The 26,189-nt window shown below is 41.0% G+C and overlaps 1 protein-coding gene across 2 annotated transcripts in view; it reads left to right on the forward strand.

The window, feature by feature from the left end:
• The first annotated feature begins 2,622 nt into the window (after positions 1 to 2,622).
• LOC143769729 (homeobox protein pv.1-like) overlaps positions 2,623 to 26,189 on the forward strand; it is a 30,494-nt gene continuing 6,927 nt past the window's right edge. Inside the window, exons 1-3 of one of the 2 annotated variants that reach the window (XM_077258541.1) lie at positions 2,623 to 2,864; positions 23,891 to 24,035; positions 25,430 to 25,704. In XM_077258541.1, the coding sequence (XP_077114656.1) occupies positions 2,694 to 2,864; positions 23,891 to 24,035; positions 25,430 to 25,704 (591 nt within the window). In that variant the 5' untranslated portion in view covers positions 2,623 to 2,693. Of the gene's footprint in view, positions 2,865 to 23,825; positions 24,036 to 25,429; positions 25,705 to 26,189 lie in introns of both variants that reach the window. The other variant, XM_077258542.1, reaches the window with a different exon arrangement.

Genomic DNA, 26,189 nt, shown 5'->3' on the forward strand with positions numbered 1-26,189 from the left:
CGGTGGCATGTCTAGTATGCATGTGCCCGCGCTTCCCTGCTCTTAAAGGGGCAGCGTACGCATTCTGCTAAATGCTTTCAACCTGTTGCTGAGAGGTATTTAGCATAAGCAGTACACCTGCAAGATGGCTCCCAGCCAATGGCTGAGAGGCAGCTTGTATATAAGACTCCCTTTTCCTTAAAGAGTTGCATAGCAATGTAGTGAATCATTAGTTTGTAAGGTGTACTGCTAGCGAGTTGTGAGGTCCCCTGGTTCCAGGTTAAACTTTACTGAACATTCACACCCGTGACATGGTACAAACCAGATGATGTTTTCCTGCACTTTCCCTGCTGTCTCCGCATGTTACCCACCACCAAATCCCATACTGGTCTGGGACCCCAAGTTTGTCGAGGGGATGATACCGACGAGCCGGTGCCTATCTCACTTCCCCATCAGTCCAGGGCAGTCTTTTATCCCCACATCCGGGGAACCCTCTGTTCTCGCTGTTGAGCATGTCTCGCCCTGGGCAAGCCTGCCTGGGCTCTGCCCTCTATACAGGAAGTCCTTTCTCTATAACCCTGGAGATTTGCATCATTCTCTTCTAACTCCTCCCAACTATTTAACCCTCTATATCCCACTCTTTTCCCAAGCTAAAACACTGCACATTATATTATAAGACAGCACATTGCAATAACATTAATAAACGGCAAGACACTGCACGTAAGACAGGTGTACAGAATCCACAGTGGGGATACACACCTGACGGACACTGTCACCTCCTTACACCTGAACCTCATCACTGGTCCTGGAGTGGCCAGTGCCTGAATATTGTCCCTCTGGTATCAGAGCGGCCAGTGCCTGAACCCTGTCCTTTGGTCCCGGAGCCAGTACCATGAAACCTGTTCTGTTGTCCCAGCGCCACCAGTGTCTGAACAGCGTCCTCTGGTCGCGGAGTGGCAAGTGCCTTAACTTTGTCTCCTGGAATGGCTAGAACCTGAACTCTGTTCCCTGGTCCTGAAGCGGCCAGTGCTTGAACATTGTCACCTGCCCCAGGAGCAGCCAGTCCTGTTCCTGAAGTTCCCTGCTCCCAGTGCGGCCAGTGCATGAACACTATTCCCTGGTCCATGAATAGCCTAAGGGCCCGGTCACACTTAGCGACGCTAAAGCGATCCCGACAACGATACGACCTGTCAGGGATCGTTGCTGCGTCGCTATGTGGTCGCTGGTGAGATGTCAAACAGTGAGATCTTCCCAACGACGCAGCAGCGATGCGGCGACCTGTAGCGACCTGTACAACGATGTCACATGGCAGCTATTATGACGATTCAGAGGGACGTCCTGTGTGACGAGGTCGTTGGTAAGGTGTCAAACACAGCGATGTGTGCTACCCAGCAGGACCTCAACGATCAAAAAAAGGTCCAGGCCATTCCGACATGACCAGCGATCTCACAGCAGGGGCCTGGTCGCTGCTACGTGTCAAACATAGCGAGATCGCTACTGAGGTCGCTGTTGCGTCACAAAACTTGTGACTCAGCAGCGATCTCGCTAGCGACCTCGCTCAGTGTGACGGGGGCTTAACCCTGATCCTGAATCCTAGACCGGCATGTCTGAACTAAGCCCTAAAGGGTAGTTGCGCTTAACAGTCCAAGCAAAGGGGATGAGACTGATGAAAACTGTGCCCACTGTGTGAAAAACACTGTTGAACTATGTGTCATGTTTTTTTTTCCTTATATAGGGAGCTTGAAAAAAAATCCATGTAGAAAATGTACGTAAAAAATGTAATTGTTTTTAAATGCAGAATCAAAGCTTTTCTGTACTAAAATAAAGAACAATTCTTCAAATAAGAAGGAAAATGCATAAAAATGCAATAACCATAGAAGATTGTTGTTGCATAATTTCATGTAGACATCTACAGGAAAAATGCAGCTTTTCCGCTAATGTGAACACAGCCTTATAAATCTGTTTGGCAAAATGTAACTATTGGAAAAAAATGGAAAAAAAAAAAAAAGCTTGTCTCACAGACATGCAAAACCTTGTACAGCGAAGCTTAAGTAGAAATGAGAAAGTTCTGGCTGCTACAACTATGAATGAACGAACATAAAATAAATCCATAGGTCACAACCATCACAAATGTGGATTTGGGTCTATTTCCTGCTATCACAGGCGGTCTGCCAAATGTCCATAACTGCCATCATGTCCCCACTGACATCTCCTTCTACCAGGGTAGAAAAATGGTACATGGGTGCATTTTGGAGCATGTCCAAATTTGCCGTGCTGCATAATGTGCCTCTTTCCCTTCGGCAAAAGTACGGACCACAGAGTAACTTTTAATATTTTATTTGTGTTGCACTCAGTATAGTATAAAGTGTAAGATGCAAACAAATCCCATTTGGCAGGCAATTTCATGGTTGCATTGCTTGTAGGCGATGATACTTGACCATATGGTCATTAATAGGGTTGATCAAATAGCATCGGATAAGTCCTTATCTCAATAGCTATAGCGCTTCCCGAGTAACTGCATCGGGAACCCGGATACCTGGAGCGCTCCTGATAATCGGCTGATCGGCGCTGCAGCTGCATGTGTTGCGGCCGTGTGATAGTCACAACACATGCATGGAGAGCCTGTATGTTGGGCTCCACATAATAATTTACTGAGAATCCTGAGAAGGCAGCTCTGTATCCCAAGAATTGAGCTCAGCTGAGCACAGATACATATGCTTGACCTAAATAGTGGACAGGTGTCCTCCACTTTGTCTGGCAATCACACAGACCAGGTAGGCATGTTCAACCTCCACGCCATTCAGGACATGGATCTACAGAGCTTGGTTCCCAAAGCCTCATTTTCTGGATTGCTGGGGGAACCAGGGGTGACAGACTCACACACAGTAAGTTGGCTCCCTATCCTGTTAATAGAAAATAAAAATATATGGCCCATAAACATTATAATAAAGATGGCCAATTTCAGTGGGATCACCTGACAGTCTAAGGCTACATTCACATGTCTAGTAATCATCTGTTAGACTGGATCCAGCAGCATCTTTTGCAGACACAACTTCCTTGCCACCTAACAAAAAAACTGATTCATCTGGATCCCTTTTTTTTTACATATATATATATATATATATCTCTATCTATGGAAAACTGATCTGTTAAATAGTCTTCTGTTTTTCTTTCTTTTGAAAAGGATCTGTTTTTTGCTTAATGGATCAGTTTCAAATGGAAGAAAACTGATTGCTAGTTAACAGATCTGTTTTCCTTAGATTTCAATATAAAAAAAAAAACTGGTCTGAAACCTATTATTTTTTTTTTTTTTCTGTCAGATTGGTACTGAATCCATTTGAACGGATGAGCTACTGTGTGAACATAGTCTAGATCTGAATCCCTTTTGTTGTGGTGTATTTTTATTTTATTTTTTTAAAATCAGACTTCAATAAAACCAATAAGTTTAACTTCACAACAGTGCTGATCTGGGCAAGTGCAGTGAAAATGACTGGACCTGTTCACTAAATACATACCTGATAGTCTTAAAGGATCTGTTTTTCATACACTTGCGTGTCACATTAACTCATCCTTTAGACCTAATTTTTTTTTTTTCATGATTGCTGACTGCCTTGCACCAAACTGATTACCCTTTGTAACCTCTCCATCACCATTTTACTGAATGGATGCGGAATTGAATGATTTTTATTTATATATCGCTAACCTGTTCCGCAGCACTTTACAATTAAGCAGAGATATGTACAGACCTTAAAAACAATGCAATATAACACGTTTCACCAGTTACAGGAGGCCTGAGGGTCCTGTTCACTAGCTTAAATCTATGCGGAAATAGGGGAGACCCAGTAGGTAGAACGTGCTGTTACGCACGGTCCAGCCTTCATTATTGGAAATGTTTTCATATTAAGCTGCATGATCCGCTCATCACCCAGGATAGGTCTAGGTGCATGGAGGAAGTGGAGACAGATGAATAGGAGGGAGCGGTGAGAGTTTGATTGTTGTCCCTATGTGGATGCAAAAAATGAGAATAAATACTGGATCTTTGATTAGAGCCTAATGTGTGACTTGCTCTCCCCCAATATCTGGAATGTTGAACTTCAACATGCCAATCTCTTTTTAAAACATAGAAAACACATTAAGGTCATGTTCCCCCAATGAGTTTTTGACTGTGTATTTTATGCTGAGCACAGTCTTGGGTTATATTCCCAAGATTAGCTCTTCGTGAGTTTTCGATGCAGATTTTCTGCACCCATTATGCAAAATAGGTTACTTGCATTTTTTTTTCTTCTAATATGCAGCATAAAATGTTCATTGTGGGAATGTGGCCTTAGAAATCTCATGCCCACTTTTTTGTTTTAAACTCTGTAGCCTAACCTTTGGGCTATGTGCACACGTTGCGGATTCGGCTTAGGAATTTCTGGTGCGGATTTTGTCTCTCCTGGCAGAAAACGCACCTGTGGTTTTTCTGCTGTTCCGCAGCGGTTTTTTGTGCGTTTTTTTGCTGCGGATTTACTGTGTTTTTTACCACTGCGGTGTTCTATAATGGAATGGGTACAAAAACGCAGCAGATTCACATGCTATTTCTTTAAAACCGCAGCGGATTTTCCGCAAAGTGTGCACAGCATTTTTTTTCTTCTCATTGATTTACATTGTACTGTAAATCAATTGCGGATCTGCAGCGTTTCTGCACTGCAAAAAACGCTGCGGATCCGCAGAGAATCCGCAACGTGTGCACATACCCTTGGGGAATGTTTTTGAAATCCATAACATGATGATTTCTCTTGCTGGTAAGCTGAGTTTTATGTGAAAATTTTTCCCATGAATGTGGGAAACAGCAGGTAAGGAATGCATGCGTGTGGTTGTGGCTGCGTGGACATTTTCATGAGGTTTCTTTTTCCTATATCTTATATTATAGAGAGCAGGTGGCTTCCAAACAAAGCCTTCCAAAGAATGAACTTTTTTTTTTTTAACTTTTTTTTTCATTGTGAAGATTTAATAAAAGACGGAGCATGTGCACAGCAATGTCATTTTGACCTTGCAATTTTATGTTCGTTCCTTGTGGCATTTTCAGGAAGATCCCAGGCTAAAATCTGAAATATCTATCAGAAGAATCATCATATGGTTATCTAATGTGTATGGGGGCTTTAATCCTTTTAAGTTTTGAGAAAATTAATATCTAAAGTTCTAAATATACAATATCTTTGAAAGTCTAAATAGGTTTCAGTAGGTTTTATGTGTAGTCTCTCATGAGAGGCAATTAGGCTGAGCATGTTTGCCTTTCAGGGTGATCCATTTGTTGTTCTCCCGAGATAAGAGCTTTCCCTCCTTGCTCTATAGGGACTGACCTACATGGTCCGTAGAGCAAAACCTGAAAAGGGGAAATCTGCAGAGGGGGCAGCAATTACCAGCTGAAACATACTTTAGATGTTGTAATTGTTGGCCACCAGATAAGTGTGTTTTAGAATATGAGGAAACCACACCAGATCTGAGAGAAGATTTAGGCTATGTGCACACGTTGCGGATTAGCCTCAGGAATTTTTTTTGTGCGGATTCTGCATCTCCTGGCAGAAAACGCAGGTGCGGATTTGATGCGTTTTTTGTGCAGATTTTACTGCAGATTTCTTGCGTTTTTTTTTTACCCCTGCGGATTTCTATAATGCAATGGGTACAAAAATGGGATTTTCCACACCATTAGCACAGCATTTTTTTTTTTCCTATTGATTTACATTGTACTGTAAATCACTTGCGGAACTGCAGCGTTTCTGCAAGGCAAAAAACGCTGCGGATCCGCAGGAAATCCGCAACGTGTGCACATACCCTAAGGATATATTTGTTAAAATTCTTTAGCAAAATGTGCCTTTTTTTTCTTCACTTTGGCAATACCTAATACAAGTGCTTCTCACTAAATTAGAATTTCATCAAAACCTTCAATACAAATAGTGAAACTAGTATATTATATAGTCAATACAAACAGTGACCTATTTCAAGTGTTTGTTTTTTTTTCTGTTGTTAACCCCTTTCTGACATTAGACGTACTATCCCGTCGAGGTGGTATGGGCCCGTATGACCACCGATGGGATAGTACGTCTAATGTGATAAGCCGCGCTCACGGGGGGAGCGATATGATCGCATTGCTCCGGGGGTCTCCTACCTCCTTCCTGAAGGCCCCGGATCCAAAATGGCCGCAGGGCCCCTTCTGGGTCCTGCAGGGAGGTGGCTTGCAAGCGCGCTTGCAAGCCTCCTTCAGTGCCTGTGATAGCTGATCTGACACAGTGCATTAAGTGTCAGATCAGCGATCTGACCCTATACTGTGATGCCCCCCCCGGGGCAATATTATAAAGTAAAATAAAAAATATTTACATATGTTTAAAAAAAGAAATAAAAACTAAATAAAGGAGAAATATATATATATATATATATATATATATTTTTCCAATAAATACATTTCTTTAGCTAAATAAAAGTACAAATATTTAGTATCACCGCGTCCCTAACGACCCGACCTATAAAGCTGTCCCACAAGTTAACCCCTTCAGTGAACACCGTAAAAAAAGAGGACAAAAAACGCTTTATTATCATACCGACGAACAAAAAGTGGAATAACATGCGATCAAAATGACTGCTATAAATAAACATTGTCTCGCCAAAAACGTCATCTTGTCCCACAGAAAACGAGCTGCCATCCAGCATCATCAGCAAAAAAGTAAAAAAGTTATAGTCCTCAGAATAAAGCGATGCATTTTTTTCTATAAAATAGTTTTTATCGTATAAAAGTGCCAAAACTTAAAAAAATTATATAAATGAGGTATCGCTGTAATCGTACTGACCCGAAGAATAAAACTGCTTTATCAATTTTACCAAGCGTGGAATGGTATGGTATAAACACCCCCCCACCACAAAAGAAATTCATGAATAACTGTTTTTTGGTCATTCTGCCTCACAAAAATCGGAATAAAAAGCGATGATCAAATGTCACGTGCCAGAAAATGGTACCAATAAAAACCGTTAACTCGTCCTGCAAAAAAAAAGACCTCTCATGACTCTGTGGACCAAAATATGGAAAAATTATAGCTCTCAAAATGTGGTAACGCAAAAAATATTTTTTTGCAATAAAAAGCATCCTTTAGTTGACAGCTGCCAATCATAAAAACACACTATAAAAGTAAATCAAACCCCTCTTCATCACCCCCTTGTTTAGGGAAAAATAATAAAATTAATTTTTTTTTATTTATTTCCATTTTCCCGTTAGGGTTTGGGCTAAAGATAGGATTACATTTACGATTGGGGTTAGGGATGTGGTTAGGATTGGGAATAGGGTTAGGGGTGTGTTAGGGTTTCAGTTAGAATTGGGGGGTTTCCACTGTTTAGGCACATCAGGGGCTCTCCAAACGCGACATGGCGTCCGATCTCAATTCCAGCCAATTCCGCGTTGAAAAAGTAAAACAGTGCTCCTTCCCTTCCGAGCTCTCCCATGCGCCCAAACAGGGGTTTACCCCAACATATGGGGTATCAGCATACTCGGGACAAATTGGACAACAACTTTTGGGGTCCAATTTCTCCTGTTACCTTTAGGAAAATACCAAACCGGGGGCTAAAATATATATTTTTTTTTTTTTGGGGGGGGGGAAGATTTTTTTTTATTTTCACGGCTCTGCGTTATTAACTGTATTGAAACACTTGGGGGTTCAAAGCTCTCACAACACATCTAGATAAGTTCCTTGGGAGTCTAGTTTCCAATATGGGGTCACTTGTGGGGGGTTTCTACGGTTTAGGTACATTAGGGGCTCTGCAAATGCAACGTGACGCCTGCAGACCAATCCATCTAAGGCCGGCCTCACACTCAGCGTATGTAAATACGGTCTGTTTTTTTATGGCCATAATACGCAGAAAAGTCCCCAAAATAGTGATCCGTATGTCATCCGTAGGCAGGGTGTGTCAGCGTATTTTGTGCATGGCATCCTCCGTATGTAATCCGTATGGCATCCGTACTGCGATATTTTCTCGCAGGCTTGCAAAACCGACATCTAATGGATTTATATGTTCGTTAAAATATATATATATATATTCTGTATTTATATTTAATTCAGCGCGATATATGTGAAAGGCCGGTAATTCAATTGCCGGCTTTTAATTTCTCCTTCCCAAACCCGACAGGATATGAGACACGGTTTACATACAGTAAACCATCTCCTATCCCTTTTTTTTTTTTTTTTTTGCATATTCCACACTACTAATGTTAGTAGTGTGTATGTGCAAAATTTGGGTGCTGTAGCTGCTAAAATAAAGGGTTAAATGGCTGAAAAAATTGGCGTGGGCTCCCGCGCAATTTTCTCCGCCAGAGTGGTAAAGCCAGGGACTGAGGGCACATATTAATAGCCTAGAGGGGGTCCATGGTTATTGCCCCCCCCTGGCTACAAACATCTGCCCCCAGCCACCCCAGAAAAGGCACATCTGGAAGATGCGCCTATTCTGGCACTTGGCCACTCTCTTCCCACTCCCGTGTAGCGGTGGGATATGGGGTAATGAAGGGTTAATGTCACCTTGCTATTGTAAGGTGACATTAAGTCAGATTAATAATGGAGAGGCGTCAATTATGACACCTATCCATTATTAATCCAATAGTACGAAATGGTTAATAAAACACACACACATTATTAAAAAGTATTTTAATGAAATAAACACACAGGTTGTTTTAATATTTTATTGCTCTCTCAATCCACCTGAAGACCCTCGCTCTGAAAAATAATAAACCAACAATATACATACCTTCAGATGATCTGTCACGTCCCACGAAGTAAATCTATCTGAAGGGGTTAAATCATTTTACAGCCAGGAGCTGTGCTAAAGCACTCGCTCGTGCCTGTAAACCCCGGGTGCTGAAAGGAAAGCAGGATGATCTGTACTTACCTTGAGTTGCGGTGAGGTGCCCTCTGCTGGATGTCCTCATATGAACTCGAGCGTGGGAACTTTTCCAAGGCTCCAGTTCATGAGGACATCCAGCAGAGGGCGCATCACCGCAATAATTTTTTATTTTCACGGCTCTGCATTATTAACTGTAGTGAAACACTTGGAGGTTCAAAGTTCTCTCAACACATCTAGATAAGTTCCTTAGGGGGTCTTCTTTCCAAAATGGTGTCACTTGTGGGGGTTTCCCTTCCGAGCTCTGCCATGCACCCAAACAGTGGTTTACCCCCACATATGGGGTATCAGCGCACTCGGGACAAATTGTACAACAACTTTTGGCATCCAATTTCTCCTGTTACCCTTGGGGAAATAAAACAAATTGGAGCTGAAGTACATTTTTTGTGAAAAAAAAGATAAATGTTCATTTTTTTTTTTTTTTAAACATTCCAAAAATTCCTGTGAAAGACCTGAAGGCTTAATAAACTTCTTGAATGTGGTTTTGAGCACCTTGAGATGTGCAGTTTTTAGAATGTTGTTACACTTGGGTATTTTCTATCATATAGACCCCTCAAAGTGACTTCAAGTATGATGCGGTCCCTAAAAAAAAAAAAAAAAAAAAATGGTGTTGTAAAAATGAGAAATTGCTGGTCAACTTTTAACCCTTATAACTCCCTAACAAAAAATTTTTTGTTAACAGAATTGTGCTGATGTAAAGTAGACATGTGGGAAATGTTACTTAAGTATTTTGTTGACATATCTCTGTGATTTAAGGGCATAAAAATTAAAAATTAGAATGTTGCAAAATTTTCAAAATTTTCGCCAAATTTCTGTTTTTTTCACAAATAAACGCAGGTAACATCAAACTAATTTTACAACTGTCATAAAGTACAATATGTTATGAGAAAACAATGTCAGAATCATCAGGATCCATTGAAGCGTTCCAGAGTTATTACCTCAGAAAGGGACAGTGGTCAGAATTGTAAAAATTGGCCCGTCATTAACGTGCAAACCACCCTTGGGGGTAAGGTGTTAATGTTGATGATTATGGCTTACAGCTAATGAAAATTCAAAAGTCATTATCTCAGTAAATTAGAATACTTTATAACACCAGCTTGAAAAAATGATTTTTAAACTCAAAATGTTGGCCTAATGGAATGTATGTTCAGTAAATGCAGTCAATACTTGGTCGGGGCTTCTTTTGCATCAATTACTGCATCAATGTGGCATGGAGGCGATCAGCCTGTGGCACTGCTGAGGTGTTATGGAAGCCCAGGTTGCTTTGATAGCAGCCTTCAGCTCGTCAGCATTGTTGGGTCTGGTGTCTCTCATCTTCCTCTTGACAATATCCTATAGATTCTCTATGGGGTCAAGGTCAGGCGAGTTTGCTGGCCAATCAAGCACAGTGATACTGTTGTTTATAAACCAGGTATTGGTACTTTTGGCAGTGTGGACAGGTGCCAAGTCCTGCTGGAGAATGAAATTTCCATCTCCAAAAAGCTTGCGGCAGAGGGAAGCATGAAGTGCTCTAAAATTTCCTTGTAGATGGCTGTGCTGACTTTTCCTCCAGACTCTGGGACCTTGATTTCCAAATTAAATGCAAAATTTACTTTCATCTGAAAACACCTTGGACCACTGAGCAACAGTCCAGTTCTTTTTCTCCTTGGCCCAGGTAAAACGCTTCTGGCATTTTCTTTTGGTCATGAGTGCCTTGACACAAGGAATGCGACACTTGTAGCCCATGTCCTGGATATGTGGATTTGTGCGGTGGCTGTTGAGGCGATGACTCAAGCAGCAGCCTACTCCATGTGAATCTCCACCACATTTTTGAATTGCCTGTTAACAATCCTTTCAAGACTGCGGGTATCTCGGTTGCTTGTACACTTTTTTTTTTTTTTTTCTTTTTTAAAACTTTTCATTAATGCTTGGATACAGCACTCTGTGAACAGCCAGGTTCTTTAGCAATGACCTTTTGTGGCTTACCCTTTTGGTGGAGTTTGTCAATGAATGCCTTCTGGACATCTGCCAAGTCGGCAGTCTTCCCCATGATTGTGGACCCTACTGAAACAGACTAAGGCCTGTCCCACACGTCCAGATAATTCCGGTACCGGAATTATCCGTGTCCGTGTGCCCCTACATTTCTGGTGTACATCAGTGTGGCACATGTGCATCGCCCATGTGCCCACTGGGTACCACACGCACTGTGCTGGGTACCACACGTACCAGCATCTGGTGCTGAATCCGCGATTCATATCTTCCCTGCAGCAGCATTTGCTGCATAGAAGATATGAATAATAGTGTTTAAAAGAAAGATCTACCTGTCCCCCACCCCCCCACCCCCTGTGCGCCCCCCCGCTGTTCTGAAAATACTCACCCGCCTCCCTCGTTGGCTGTCGCTGCTTCCTGTCCTGGCCGCACCTTCTACTGTATGCGGTCACGTGGGGCCGCTCATTTACAGTCATGAATAGGCGGCTCCACCCCTATAGGAGGTAGAGCCACATATTCATGACTCTAATCGGCGGCCCCACGTGACCGCATACAGTAGAAGGTGTGGCCAGGACAGGACACTGCGAGGGAGGCGGGTGAGTATTTTCAGAACAGCGGGGGGGCGCACAGGGGGTGGGGGGACGGGGGACAGATAGATCTTTCTCTTAAACACTATTATTCATATCTTCTATGCAGCAAACGCTGCTGCAGAGAAGATATGAATGGTGAATTCAGCACCATGTGGGGGGGACAGCGCTTACTGTAGCGCTGTCTCCTGCACGGCACACGGAGAAAGTCTGTGTGCGGTACGTGTTTTACACGGACCCATTGACTTTAATGGGTCCGTGTAATATGTGCGCTCCCACGAACACTGACATGTCTCCGTGTTTGGCACACGGAGACACGGTCCGCAAAAAATCAATGACATCTGCACAGATGCATTGATTTTAATGGGTCTACATGTGTCAGTGGCTCCGGTACATGAGGAAACTGTCACCTCACGTACTGGAGCCACTGACGTGTGAAACCGGCCTAAGGAACCTTTTTAAACACTTAGGAAGCCTTTGCAGGTGTTTTTGTTAATTTTTCTAATTTATTGAGATAATGACTTTTGGGTTTTCATTGGCTGTAAGCCATAATCATCAACATTAACAGAAATAAACACTTGAAATAGATTACTCTATTGTAATGACTCTATATAATACACAAGTTTCACTTTTTGTATTGAAGAACTGAAATAAATTAACTACTTGATATTCTAATTTAGTGAGAATGTTGTATGTTAGTTTTTTTGGGTTTTTATTCTAAAGCAATGTGGTGATTTAAATATATTATTCCCAAAATGTTTCACTTATTAAGCCCCTTTGAACATGGAGACTTAAATCAGTGATCACTCTGCAACACTGCACTAATGTGTAGTGGGGGCGCTAGATAACAAGTGCCCCATAAAGGATCTGGCATGTTCAAATTATCAGTATTTTATATTTGTACTGTCGATTTGCTTAGTTCTCCTGGAGATAAGCCCTCATCCAACATAGCTGGCAGCGGCTTTCACAGAGAACACATGAACACTCTTTAAAACAAGCGCTCCTCTGTGTGGGAGGGACTGTCAATGTGGCCAACAGTCATCTGTGTTTGGCAGGCTTGACTATTTGGTGCTGGCTGTGTAATACAACTGTTGCCTTTACTTTATGATGTGGGCTCAGTTTTTGAACTCGCTCCATACACAAAATATGCACAATAATAATAATTCTTTTTATATAGCGCTAACATATTCTGTAGCGCTTTACAGTTTGCACACATTGTCACTGCCGTCTTTTGAAGTGTGGGAGGAAACCGGAGTACCTGGAGGAAACCCACACAAACACGGGGAGAACATACAAACTCCTTGCAGATGTTGTCCTTGGTGGGATTTGAACCCAGGACTCCAGGGCTGCAGTGCTAACCACTGAGCCACCGTGCTCCCCTCCACATCTGCTGTACATGTAGGTTGTATGACTGCAATGGGTCAAGGTGATCCCTTGACCATTTTCAAACCATTCTACAAACAGTGCGTGTCCTTTCCATGTCAATAGAAGAGTATTGTCATTCATCTGGTCAGCCATCCTAAACAAACAATACAAAGGAGTACTCCATGCTGCTCTACAGCAAGGATCAGGTTTGGGTTAAGGGCAGGTGCATTTAGAGCGGAGATTAGCCATGAAGATACGAAGGGCTTTCAACTACAAATGTTATAGACCATTTTATACAAAAGAAAGATTTGCATATTGAGGAAAAATAAACATTCTACCAACAACGCTCCTTGTTTCACAAGCTTTTTATGAATCGAAGTAATAAGTTTCCATTTAGGGAAAAACAAAGAGGTAGGTCCATCTATTTCAAAATGGAGAATCTCCCCATAAAATACAATTTTCATTAAACTGAATAAGGGGGTCCTCAATGTCATGACGATTTGTATGCCATCACCATTCTTTTGCCTACGTTACAGAACAATGATGGATGTTTCATGAGGTTTGTGCATAATGCCCCAAGAGTCACTTCAAATAATTTTACATTTCTCTACTGGTGACTTGAAAACTTGTTTGACGACAGATTTGCATCCTAATGACTTTGGAAAGTCATTATGGAAGAATCTCCACACCCCCCCCCCCCATGATGGGTGTGGAGCTTCATTGTTGCCAAGCAGACACACAATAACCAAACCAGATCAACAACAAATGGTCTCATGTAGAGGTGTAACTTGTCACAATAAAAATTCTGCAACTGTGCCGCCGCTAACCACCATGTGCTATTTATAAGACTGGGCTATTCTTATGTGACAGATAAGCTATTGGGGTTTCTTTGGCACCAAGATCTGGTTGAAACTACTTGTGTACTCCAATAATCTAAATTCTATGACTTTTATAGTTCTTTTCCAGCCTTCATGCTTATCAATTATAGATATCTTCACATTTATGATTGTGAGATTAGGGCTACATAGTGACACTGGTCATGTGACATAAAGTTTAAGACAAAATGAAAAACAATGGGCCCGGTTCATCAACATTGGGCATTGGTCACACTGGTCTTGACGAGAGATGCTGGAGTCAAGATGCTTCTAATTTGCAAAGAGGCATCCGCCTCTTTATGAATCGGGAGCCTTGGATGAGTGACCTACACCTCAGTGTGCGCATCGCCACAAGTCTTTTCTCCAGTCCCAGTGAATGCCACCTCTCATGCGTTTGATGAGAAGTGGTGTCCATGCCCTCATTCCAGCTCCAAAAAATGGCGTGAGAAGAGTCACAAAATTTGAGTGAAGCCTTGAATTGTGCCAAAATTATGCAACTCTTCAAAACTTTTTTTTTTTTTTTTTTCTCCAGAATACTGCTGTAAAAATATTGGTGTATCTGGCCTTATGTCTGGACATTACTGCAACTTTCTGTTGTGTGCCTTATTAGAATTGTGATTTTTCATTTCTCTCACAACTTCAAAAACCTATGTATCCATCAAGAGCGTGTGTGTCGGACTCGGGACATGAGCTTACTCCACACATGGCAAGTGCAAGGCATTATACAGTTGGCATCTTCTTATAACAGATCACTGCGGTTTCACTGTTAAATGCTGCTCTGAGGCAATCATGAGGTGCCAAAATGGCGCATGCTGAAAACCACTGCCAAAACCTTCTTGGTGCCCAGATGAAGTCCAAACACAAGCTAGACAACACATGTGTTGTATGATTGTGTTTTTTTAAATAATTTAAGTCCCTTACAGAAACTAAAAGATGGTGTTGGAGAAAAAAATTGAAGAAATTAATACCTTTTTTCATAAAGAATATTTGGTATTGTTGACACAAAAATCTTGATCTATCAATAATAATTAAATCATATTTAACCTAAATATAAATATTGCAAAAGTTAAAAAAAAAATGGACATGCTGGAATTTAATTATTGATCAACCAGACCCTCAAAGTAACATAGTTATTAAGGTTGAAGGAAGACTTTAAGTCCATCTAGTTCAACCCATAACCTAACATGCCCTAACATGTTGATCCAGAGGAAGGCAAAAAAAAACCATGTGGCAAAGAGAAAGCTCCACATTGGGGAAAAAAAATTCCTTCCCGACTCCACATACGGCAGTCAGACTAGTTCCCTGGATCAACGCCCTATCAAGGAATCTAGTGTATATACCCTGTAACATTATACTTTTCCAGAAAGGTATCCAGTCCCCTCTTAAATTTTAGTAATGAATCACTCATTACAACATCATACGGCAGAGAGTTCCATAGTCTCACTGCTCTTACAGTAAAGAATCCACGTCTGTTATTATGCTTAAACCTTCTTTCCTCCAGACGTAGAGGATGCCCCCTTGTCCCTGTCTCAGGTCTAAAAAGATCAGCAGAAAGGTCTTTGTACTGTCCCCTCATATATTTATACATTAACATAAGATCACCCCTTAGTCTTCGTTTTTCCAAACTAAACAGCCCCAAGTGTAATAACCTATCTTGGTATTGCAGACCCCCCAGTCATCTAATAACCTTGGTCGCTCTTCTCTGCACCCGCTCCAGTTCAGCTATGTCTTTCTTATACACCGGAGACCAGAACTGTGCACAGTATTCTAAGTGTGGTCGGACTAGTGACTTGTATAGAGGTAAAATTATGTTCTCCTCATGAGCATCTATGCTTCTTTTAATGCATCCCATTATTTTATTTGCCTTTGTAGCAGCTGCCTGACACTGGCCACTGAATATGAGTTTGTCATCCACCCATACACCCAGGTCTTTTTCATTGACTGTTTTGCCCAGAGTTTTAGAATTAAGCACATAGTTATTCATCTTATTACTTCTACCCAAGTGCATGACCTTACATTTATCCCCATTAAAGCTCATTTGCCATAAAAAAAAAATAAAAAAATAAATCACAAGTACCCTAAAATGGTAAAGATGGCTGAACCCATGAAAAACAATCCCTCATACCGCTCAATTGATAGGAAATTGAAAGGTAATGGGTTTCAAAAAAGAGAATGGCTTGATTGACCAGGTCATTTTTTTTTTTTTGCAATTTAACCTCAATTGGATTATTTGTCATTTTTAAGTACATGAAATGACCGTTAATAGTGTCCTTCAAAGCTAAAATTCCCCTTGCAAAAAACCCTCATGTTTGTGGATGAATAGTTATGGTTGCAGGAAGAAAGAGGTAGAAAAAAAGAAATTCCCCTCTCGTTATCCTCTTTACGGTACCCCCTCATATAGGGCAAACTTTTTCCCCAGGTGCAGCAAACAATTGGGTGAAGTCTGTTTGCCTCACGAGATGTCTGCCAGCGACTGGCATTTTGCTTTGGGTTCTTCTGGCCATTTACTGATGATGGAGTTATTAAGCTGACATCCGGCTTGGAGAACAGGTAAAATACCCCCCCACCCCCCTAAAGTATGTTGGTAGTGTGAGTGGGGTCACAATATTCCAACTGGACAGTGTTGGGTGAGGACCGTGAAGGCACAGTATAGAGGGGACAGTATGCATAAGGGGGAATAGTGTGAGGAGGTGGTAGAGTATATTCCAGGGGTGGGCAATTTAATTTTCCTGAGGGGCCACATGAGACAATGACTGTTGTAGAGGGCCGAACCAATAGGCTGAAATTAATTAGGCTCAATATTTAATATCAATATTAATTATATTATCACTTTATTGAGCAGAATTAAGCATGCTGACATCCCCCCCCTATATATCATTTGAACTTGAACACAGCCCCATTAATATATCGAATGAGGCCCACACAGCGTCCCCATGGCCAGCACCAGAGTCTCTCGCTTCAATACTCGGGACTGGAGCGTGCGGCTGCATGTATTTCTATGCAGCTGAATGCTATGGTCCTGTGTGCCGATGGCAGTGCCAGGTATTGAGGCAAGTTTCTCGCATTGCACTCGCAAGTGTGACCCCGGCCTGTTAGACATACTGGGAATTTCTAGGTTCATGCAATATAATTGAATACACGGCTGACGTGACACTGCAATGGATGACTGTACCAAGCTTAGAAACAAATTCATGAACTGATGGTGATTCTGGTGATGTATTTATATACTGTTGTTGGTCTGATCCTGTACACATGTAGCAATCCATAACTTGTCAAATAACATCCAAAAATCATATGGTTTCCAGACTCACTGGCCCATAAAAAACAGCCTTGACTACCCTGTGCATGTAGTTATCAGGCTGGAACAACTCCTTAAAAATCCAATAAATAAAAAAAGGGACAATGGCACCAGTGACTTCAGGTGTATATGTGTGATAGTGGGTTTATTGACGCCTCATAGTGTGCAAAATCTTCTTCTTGTTTTCACTCAACAATGAGCCTTTCATATTGAATTTACACTTGTTTAATATTAGAATAGCCATAGATCACATTATCTGGCTATAAAGTATTGTTCTGTCTGACAAGTTGAGATGTTGCATCTGTATTTTTTTGTTAGGAGCATAAATTATAAAATTAAGCAGTGTAATATACCAAATCTTAAGTGTGCAATATACTCACTGTCAGGACTTGGCTCTAGTTGCCAAATTCGGCAGTTATTGCATGATCACTTATGACATTTTCATACTCGGTGTATGTGCACACATCTTTTTCACATGGATTCCACCTGGAACCTGTTTGTCCTGTTCTTTGCATTTTCAAAGAATGAACATTATGCACAGCATGCATGCTGTGCATGTCTTCAGCTTTAGCCAGGAAGCTGTAAAAAGTTACATGTTCAGGCCGGCTTCACACTCAGCGTAGGGAAATATGGTCCATATTTAACGGCCGTAATACGCAGTAATTTTCCCAAAACACTGTTCCGTATTCAATGCGAGGATGCGATTTTTACGGACAAATGTATCCGTATGGCTTCCGTACGGCGATTTTTTTTTTTTTTTTTTTTTGTGTGCAGGCTTGCAAAATGGACAAATCATGGATCCATCGGCTAAAATATTCCTAAAAACATATATACATACGGATCCGTGAAATACGGCAGATAGGAGCAGGGCCATAGAGAATCGTGGTACCGTATGGGAAAAAAAAACAACCCAGGACTAAATTAATTGTGGTTTATTATCAATGCATTTTGAAGTCATCCAGTGTGTGGTTTTTCCTGATGACGTTGGATGACTTTGAAACATGTTGATGATAAACCGCAATAATTTCTTTAGTCGCCTGTGATTTTCTTTTGGATCTCCTCCAGCAGCACAAAGTCCACCTACTCCTTTCTGGCATGTTCAGTCTTTTGGCCAGCTTCAACTTGGATGCCACTCGCTATTTCTAGCAACTCCAAACTCTTCAGGAAAAATGCCACCAGCATTTCTGCCTTGGGAAAACTCAGTAGGTATACTGGCATCAAATGCTATTATTATTATTATTATTATTATTATTAGCAGCAGTTTTATCATCACTGTCCCCATTGGGGCTCACAATCTAGATTCCCTATCAGAATGTCTTTGGAATGTGGGAGGAAACCGGAGAACCTGGAGGTAACCCACGCAAACACGGGGAGAACATACAAACTCCTTGCAAATGTTGTCCTTGGTGGGATTTGAACCCAGGACTCCAGCGTATCTGTATGGTCACATGCCAGCTAGCTTCTCTTCCTGCCTCTCTAAAGTGACCAAGTATGTGAATGACACATGAGCGATCACATGACTATTACTAAAACTGCTTAAAGAGTAATTGTCATTTTTATTTTTTCATAAATCAATGGTATACATGAAAATCAGAAACTTTGTAATATACTGCACCTTATAGAAAAGTGCACTCTCTTAACAATGCAGGTTTCACCTATGAATTTAGAGTGAATAATCCGTCAAGAAGAAGAAAGAAGCCGAGTCCTCTGATAAGATATCTTACAAAGTTGCTCATTTTCATGTGTATCATTGATTTCTGAAATAACTAATTTTAACTAGTTACTCTTCAAGCCAAGCCGAATTGGGCAGAATTGTTTATTTTTGGTCTCTGTAATAACAGGTGATCAAAACATTGTAGCATCGTATCTCCCCAAAATATCAATAAAAACATGGACTCAAGGTGCATAAGGCAAGCAGTCACATATAGTTTAATCCTCTGAAAATTGCTAACTTTAAGGCTCGTGGATATGTCACAAGCAAAATTATTTATATATAATCTATTTATATAATTGCCTTGTAACGCTTTCATTTCCTGTTCTGTCCAGATGTCACCGTATCCCAGAATTGCAAGCGGAGGAAGTTCACCGACCGCCATATTTGGACACACAAGTGATGGGTGTCTCAATATGGAAACTGCTGCTGGTACCAACCTATTGTGCGGTACCACCAGCGGAACAACGTCGCAACTCACTCACTCACTTTTGTGCGGTACCACCAGTGTAACACCGTCACGAACACACTGCCGCCAGGATCAGCCAAATGATTCACTGCCGCCATCTTTGTACGAGAGGAGTGCATGTGCAGTTTTAACCCCTTTACCCCCCAAGGGTGGTTTGCACGTTAATGACCGGGCCAATATTTACACTTCTGACCACTGTCCCTTTATGAGGTTATAACTCTGGAACGCTTCAACGGATCCCGGTGATTCTGACACTGTTTTCTCGTGACCTATTGTACTTCATGATAGTAGTACAAAATTTTTGATATTACCTGCGTTTATTTGTGAAAAAAAAATGGAAATTTGGCGAACATTTTGAAAATTTTGCAATTTTCCAACTTTGAATTTTTATGCAATTAAATCACAGAGATATGTCACACAATACTTAATATGTAACATTTCCCACGTCTACTTTACATCAGCACAATTTTGGAACCAAAATTTTTTTTTTGTTAGGGAGTTAAGGGTTAAAAGTTGACCAATTTTTCATTTTTACAACACAATTTTTTATTTTTTTATTTTTTTTTTTAGGGACCACATCTCATTTGAAGACCTTTTGAGGGGTCTATATGATAGAAAATAACCAAGTGTGACACCATTCTAAAAACTGTACCCCTCAAGGTGCTCAAAACCACATTCAAGAAGTTTATTAAGCCTTCAGGTGTTTCACAGGAATTTTTAGAATGTTTAAATAAAAATGAACATTTAACTTTTTTTCACAAAAAATTTACTTCAGCTCCAATTTGTTTTATTTTACCAAGGGTAACAGGAGAAATTGGACAACAAAAGTTGTTGTACAATTTGTCCTGAGTACGCTGATACCCCATATGTGGGGGTAAACCACTGTTTGGGCGCATGGCAGGGCTCGGAAGGGAAGGAGCGCCGTTTGACTTCTGAATTCCGGTCAATTGTGCATTGAAATGGGACGCCATGTTGCGTTTGGAGAGCCCCTGATGTGCCTAAACATTAAACCCCCCCACAAGTGACACCATTTTGGAAAGTAGACCCCCTAAGGAACTCATCTAGATGTGTTGTGAGAGCTTTGAACCCCCAAGTGTTTCACTACAGTTTATAACGCAGAGTCGTGAAAATAAAAATTCTTTTTTTTTCCACAAAAATTATTTAGCCCCCCAGTTTTGTATTTTCCCAAGGGTAACCGGAGAAATTGGACCCCAAAAGTTGTTGTACAATGTGTCCTGAGTACGCTGATACCCCATATGTTGGGGTAAACCCCTGTTTGGGCGCATGGCAGATCTTGGAAGGGAAGGAACAGTGTTTTACTTTTTCAACACAGAATTGGCTGGAATTGAGATCGGACGCCATGTCGCGTTTGGAGAGCCCCTGATGTGCCGAAACAGTGGAAACCCCCCAATTATAACTGAAACCCTAATCCAAACACACCCCTAACCCTAATCCCAACGGTAACCCTAACCACACCTCTAACCCAGACACACCCCTAACCCTAATCCCAACCCTATTCCCAACCGTAAGTGTAATCCAAACCCTAGCCCTAGCCCTAACGGGAAAATGGAAATAAATACATTTTTTTTTTTTAATTGTTTTATTTTTCCCTAACTAAGAGAGTGATGAAGGAGGGGTTTGATTTACTATTTATAGCGGGTTTTCTAGCAGATTTTTATGATTGGCAGCCGTCACACACAAAAAGATGCTTTTTATTGCAAAAAATATTTTTTGCGCTACCACATTTTGAGAGTTATAATTTTTCCATATTTTGGTCCACAGAGTCATGTGAGGTCTTGTTTTTTGCGGGACGAGTTGACGTTTTTATTAACATTTTCGGGCACGTGACTTTTTTTATCGCTTTTTATTCCGATTTTTTTTGTGAGGCAGAATGGCCAAAAACCAGCTATTCATGAATTTCTTTTGGGGGGAGGCGTTTATACCGTTCCATGTTTGGTAAAATTGATAAAGCCGTTTTATTCTTTGGGTCAGTACGATTACAGCGATACCTCATTTATATCTTTTTTTTTTTTTTTTTTATGTTTTGGCGCTTTTATACGATAAAAACTATTTTATAGAAAAATAATTATTTTTGCATCGCTTTATTCTGAGGACTATAAATTTTTTTTATTTTTTTCGCTGATGAGGCTGTATGGCGGCTAGTTTTTGGTGGGACAAGATGACGTTTTCAGCGGTACAATGCTTAATTATATCTGTCTTTTTGATCGCGTGTTATTCCACTTTTTGTTCGGCGGCATGATAATAAAGCGTTTTTTTTTTTTTTGCCTCGTGTTTTTTTTTTTTTTTTTCTCTTCGGTATTTACTGAAGGGGTTAACTAGTGGGAGATATATATATATATATATATATATATATATATATATATATATATATATATATATATATATATATATATATATATATATATATTGTAGGATTATTATTTTTTTTTACTTTGCCCTAGGGGGGACATACGGTAAATTGACAGATCGCTGATCTGACACTTTGCTGTGCACTGTGTCAGATCAGCGATCTGACGTGCACTCCTGGAGGCTAGTAAGCCACCTCCCTGCAGAACCCGGATGCAGCCCCGTGGCTATTTTGGATCCGGGCCTGCGGGGAGGAGGAGGTAGGAGACCCTCGGAGCAAGGCGATCACATCGCGTTGCTCCGAGGGTCTCAGGGAAGCACACAGGGAGGCCCCACCCTGCGCAATGCTTCCCTATACCGCCGGAACACTGCGATCATGTTTGATCGCAGTGTGCCGGGGGTTAATGTGCTGGGGGTGGTCCGTGACGGCTCCTGGCACATAGTGCCGGATGTCAGCTGTGATAGTCAGCTGACACCCGGCTGTGCTCCCCCCGTGAGCGCGGCTGATTGTGCTGGACGTACTATTCCGTCTTTGGGAAGTAGGGCCCACCCCACATGGATGGAATAGTACTTCCAATGGTAGAAAGGGGTTAATGTAACCGCCATTTTTGTGCAGACAGATAGTGGTGATCTGTTTTACTGCGCCTGCGCAAATTATGTGCAGGTGCATTGAATCATTCAGCTGATCCTGGCGGCAGATGCGCAACGTGTCTACAAGCAGAGGAAGTCGGTCACATTAATGGAGTTTTCTCACTAACGAAAGTTAATTTTAAAAATTGACTGTGCCTGAGCGTGTACAGAGCATACCACCTCTCCTGGGCAGAGGAGGAAGCAAAAGACAATACTGACATTACAGCAAGGGATCACAGTGGATTCATTTTGTCAGGTAAAATATTTCACTGACTGTTTTTTTTTTTAAAAAAAATATATTTTACCTCACAAAATGTATCCTCTGCGATCTCGTGCCGTAATGTCAGTATTGTCTTTTGATTCATTCCCCGCCCAGGAGCTGTGGTATGTTCGGTACACGGTCAGACAATTTTTACAATGAAATTTTGATCGTGGGGAAAACCCCTTTAAAAAGCAAATATCAACGCCAACATGGCTCCTCATAAAAAGTACGCCAATGACAATAAAAAGAATGCAGCAAAGGCACAACGTCGAAGACAACAAAGGGCAAATGAGACTCTTGAAGAGTAGCAGCATCTCTGGGACAAAAACAATGCATATAAGCGTAGGCGTCAAGCACATGAGTCCCCTGATTCAAAAGTCATTAGAGTATCACAGGATGCCATTGGGCAACAACCGTGCCGCATGCCTGCCCATCGAGACATTACCGCCCTCCCGATGCTACAGTGTCGGGCCTCCATCCTTTTTTTTTTTTTTTTTTTTTAACTTGGTGGGAAATAAACTACGAAGTAGTAAAGAGTAGAAGTATTACTATTGAAATAATAAAAAAAAATGTGTGGGCCTATATTGGTGTAAATCACAACCTTAAGGCTCCAAGGCAGGGGAACAACTATTGGTGGGGCTGGGGTGGCAGTGGCACCTGGACCTCGATGCATTGGAATACCCAAAATGTGCATAAAACATGAATATAATTGGCGCACAGTATGTGAGGGGGTCTTACAAATTTAGCATTGAGGCACTGAAATTTCAAGTTACGCTGATGCCATTCAGCCTTTATAATGTAGTAAAATCACTTATCTTGATGTTGTACAAACATGTAGTATATTGCTCCATTGTAAATCCTGATATTCAACCATTGTATTACTCAATGGTATCTGTGTTGATTCAGCCCATCCTTTAATTTCTAAACCATTCTTTAATTTTTTATTATTTCCTCCTTTTAGTGATAATTAGAGTGAAGATGATTCCATTGTATCTTATCCATTTATCGCTTGGCTCTTAAAATAAGGGTTTGAAAGGGAAACACATTGGGATGAGGCATCATTTCTATATTGTCTATGGGCATTTAGAGTACAGCAATGCCATTAGTGTAAATTCACCAGGTGACACCAGTAATCCAACAGACTCGCTGGAGCCAGGGCCGAGAGCATTTGTTGGAAGTGAGAACCTGGAATGGTTACGTTAATTAGTCCATTCTGATAGCCATTATCCATGGTTTTTTTTTCTTTTTCCCTTTGATGTCACTCACACATGCATATCCAATGAACTATAAAATACAAACTGACCACGGACACATAAGGCAAAGCTGGTAGGTCCAACCACCACAAACTGGCCATCAACATGGTTCGACAAAGCTTTACTATAGATTGTATCCTAACAGGGAATGAAATGGAGTCCCTGTCTAGGAAATGTACCTCAAAGCCCCACATCCCATGTGTCCCACAGCCAAAGCCTCCATACAAGTTCTCAGAAGGGCCAACCACTGTCAAAAGGAAAGATCAACCAGAATCGTCTGAGGATACAAAAGCTTCTAAAAACCTTGCAGAAGAGGAGTACAACTGTCTGCAATATGCTGAGTCTTCTATAACCAGTAAGTGCCTTTAATATTTTAATGTGGTTTTTTTACGCAATATTTGAGTATGCATCAACCATTGTATTTAATGGGAAGCGTGTTTACGCTATATAATTGACTTTTAAAGGCTTGTCTACCAATGGACAACACCATTTATGAATGTCCTCAAGGTTTTGCCATACTTGCTTTTACCAGAGCTTTGCCCCTCCTATGGTCAGTCTGGGGTCCTATAGACCCTGAGTGGAGCAGAGGCTGAGCATGCACCAATCCGCTCTACTCAGAATGAAGGTCTGTAGAGCCCATTATTGAGGTTCCAGAACCCAATTCTTTGGGTCCTAGAAATCCATGTATTCTCTTAACCAGTTAGCACCTATTCATGGGATATTTGGAGGACCCATTAAAGGTTTTTTGTAGGCATGTGATAAGTAACCTAGAACAGACAATCTACCGTACCCATTAGGAGGGCGTCATTCTCGATTCCTCCACTACTGATGTGTCATTGGGGCTTTTTTAGACTAACGTTTTATAGTTTTCAGGAGGAGTTTACAGCAGTTTCCACATTGGCAGAGGTAGGATTACAATGACAAAACCTCTACACGTCACTGATAACACAGGAGCCACCCATCACAATAATGTCACCGCTCCCCTCCCTTTCCAATTACCTTTTGTATTGAAGCCACTAATGAGCCTGTGCAGAGTCTGTTCATTGTGTATAATGAACACATGAAACAAAAGGTTAATCCAAAATTACCCTAGTGGCCAATGTGAAAACTAGAAGACTACGATTTTATTTTTTTATTTTTATTAAGATTGTGATGTAGGTAAAAAAAATTGCCAACTTTGATTTAAAAATAAATAAAAACCTAAACCCGTTTAAAACCAACGGTCACTTTCTAATAATAACTTCCTTTTAAACAATAAGGGAGACTTGACACTCAACAAATGAGATGTCCACTTGAGGTCCTTGGAGTTGACAGACCACTCCCCATCCTTGATCTGATATTGTTGACCTAAGTCTTGGAGAAAACAACATTTTAACGTTTTTCTTTTTTTTTTTTTTATGTCCCAGGTAATGATTCTGAAAAGAAGGGTAAAGCATGTCATAAAAATAAGCAATTATACCAATTGAGTCCTAGTATGATATTGTAATTGCCTAAATAAGGAATAATTATTCAGCCATGGCACTAATCAGATCAAGGAATTAGGGTTACCTAGTTTTCCAGATGCGTGCATGCTTGACGGGTGGGTCACACACCTAAGTATCCAGTAATATTTATCTTGTGTATTTAATATTTTTACATAACTACATTCTTGTGTGTGGGGTGTTTATTATTATTATTATTATTATTATTATTATTATTATTATTATTATTATTATTATTAATTTTTTATTTTTATTTTTTTATATACAGCTCCACACACTGGTTGGAGGACTGCAGAAGACTCTACTTCCAGTTGTTCAGAGGATGAGAGTGATCAAGCTGGTTCGCACAGTACAGAGAGTGGTCTCCAAGAAGATGTAGACCATGCGGACACCACTCCACCGAGTGACGTGCAACCCAGGTTGAGAGTCGCTTTCTCATCTCTTCAGCTTCTCAAACTCGAAGAATCGTTCAATAAGCAAAGATACCTGGTGGCCTCAGAAAGGAGAAGATTAGCACATACACTTCACCTGACTGAAATTCAGGTACATATTTGTGTTTTATATTAGAGATCTCTATGATGAGTAAAAAAAAAAAAAAAAAAAGATCTGACCAGCACACCAGTAGTATTAACCCCTTCGACCTTGGGTTTTTGAGTTTCCATTTTTTTGCTTGTTTTTTGAATGACACTATTGGTTTTGCCATATAGTGTACTGGAAACAGGGAAAAAAAAGATAAGTACGGTAAATTGTAAAAAAAAAAAGTGCAGCACGGTGGCACAGTGGTTAGCATTGCAGCCTTGCAGCGCTGGAGTCCTGGGTTCAAACCCCACCAAGGACAACATCTGCTAAGAGTTTGTATGTTCTCTCCGTGTTTGCATGGGTTTCCTCCGGGTACTCCGGTTTCCGCCCACATTCCAAAGACATACTGATAGGGAATTTAGATTGTGAGCCCCAACGGGGACAGCGATGATGTGTGCAACCTGTAAAGCGCTGCGGAATATGTTAGCGCTATATAATAAAGATTATTA

Source organism: Ranitomeya variabilis, chromosome 4 (genome assembly GCF_051348905.1).
Source record: "Ranitomeya variabilis isolate aRanVar5 chromosome 4, aRanVar5.hap1, whole genome shotgun sequence".
NCBI lineage: Eukaryota > Metazoa > Chordata > Amphibia > Anura > Dendrobatidae > Ranitomeya > Ranitomeya variabilis.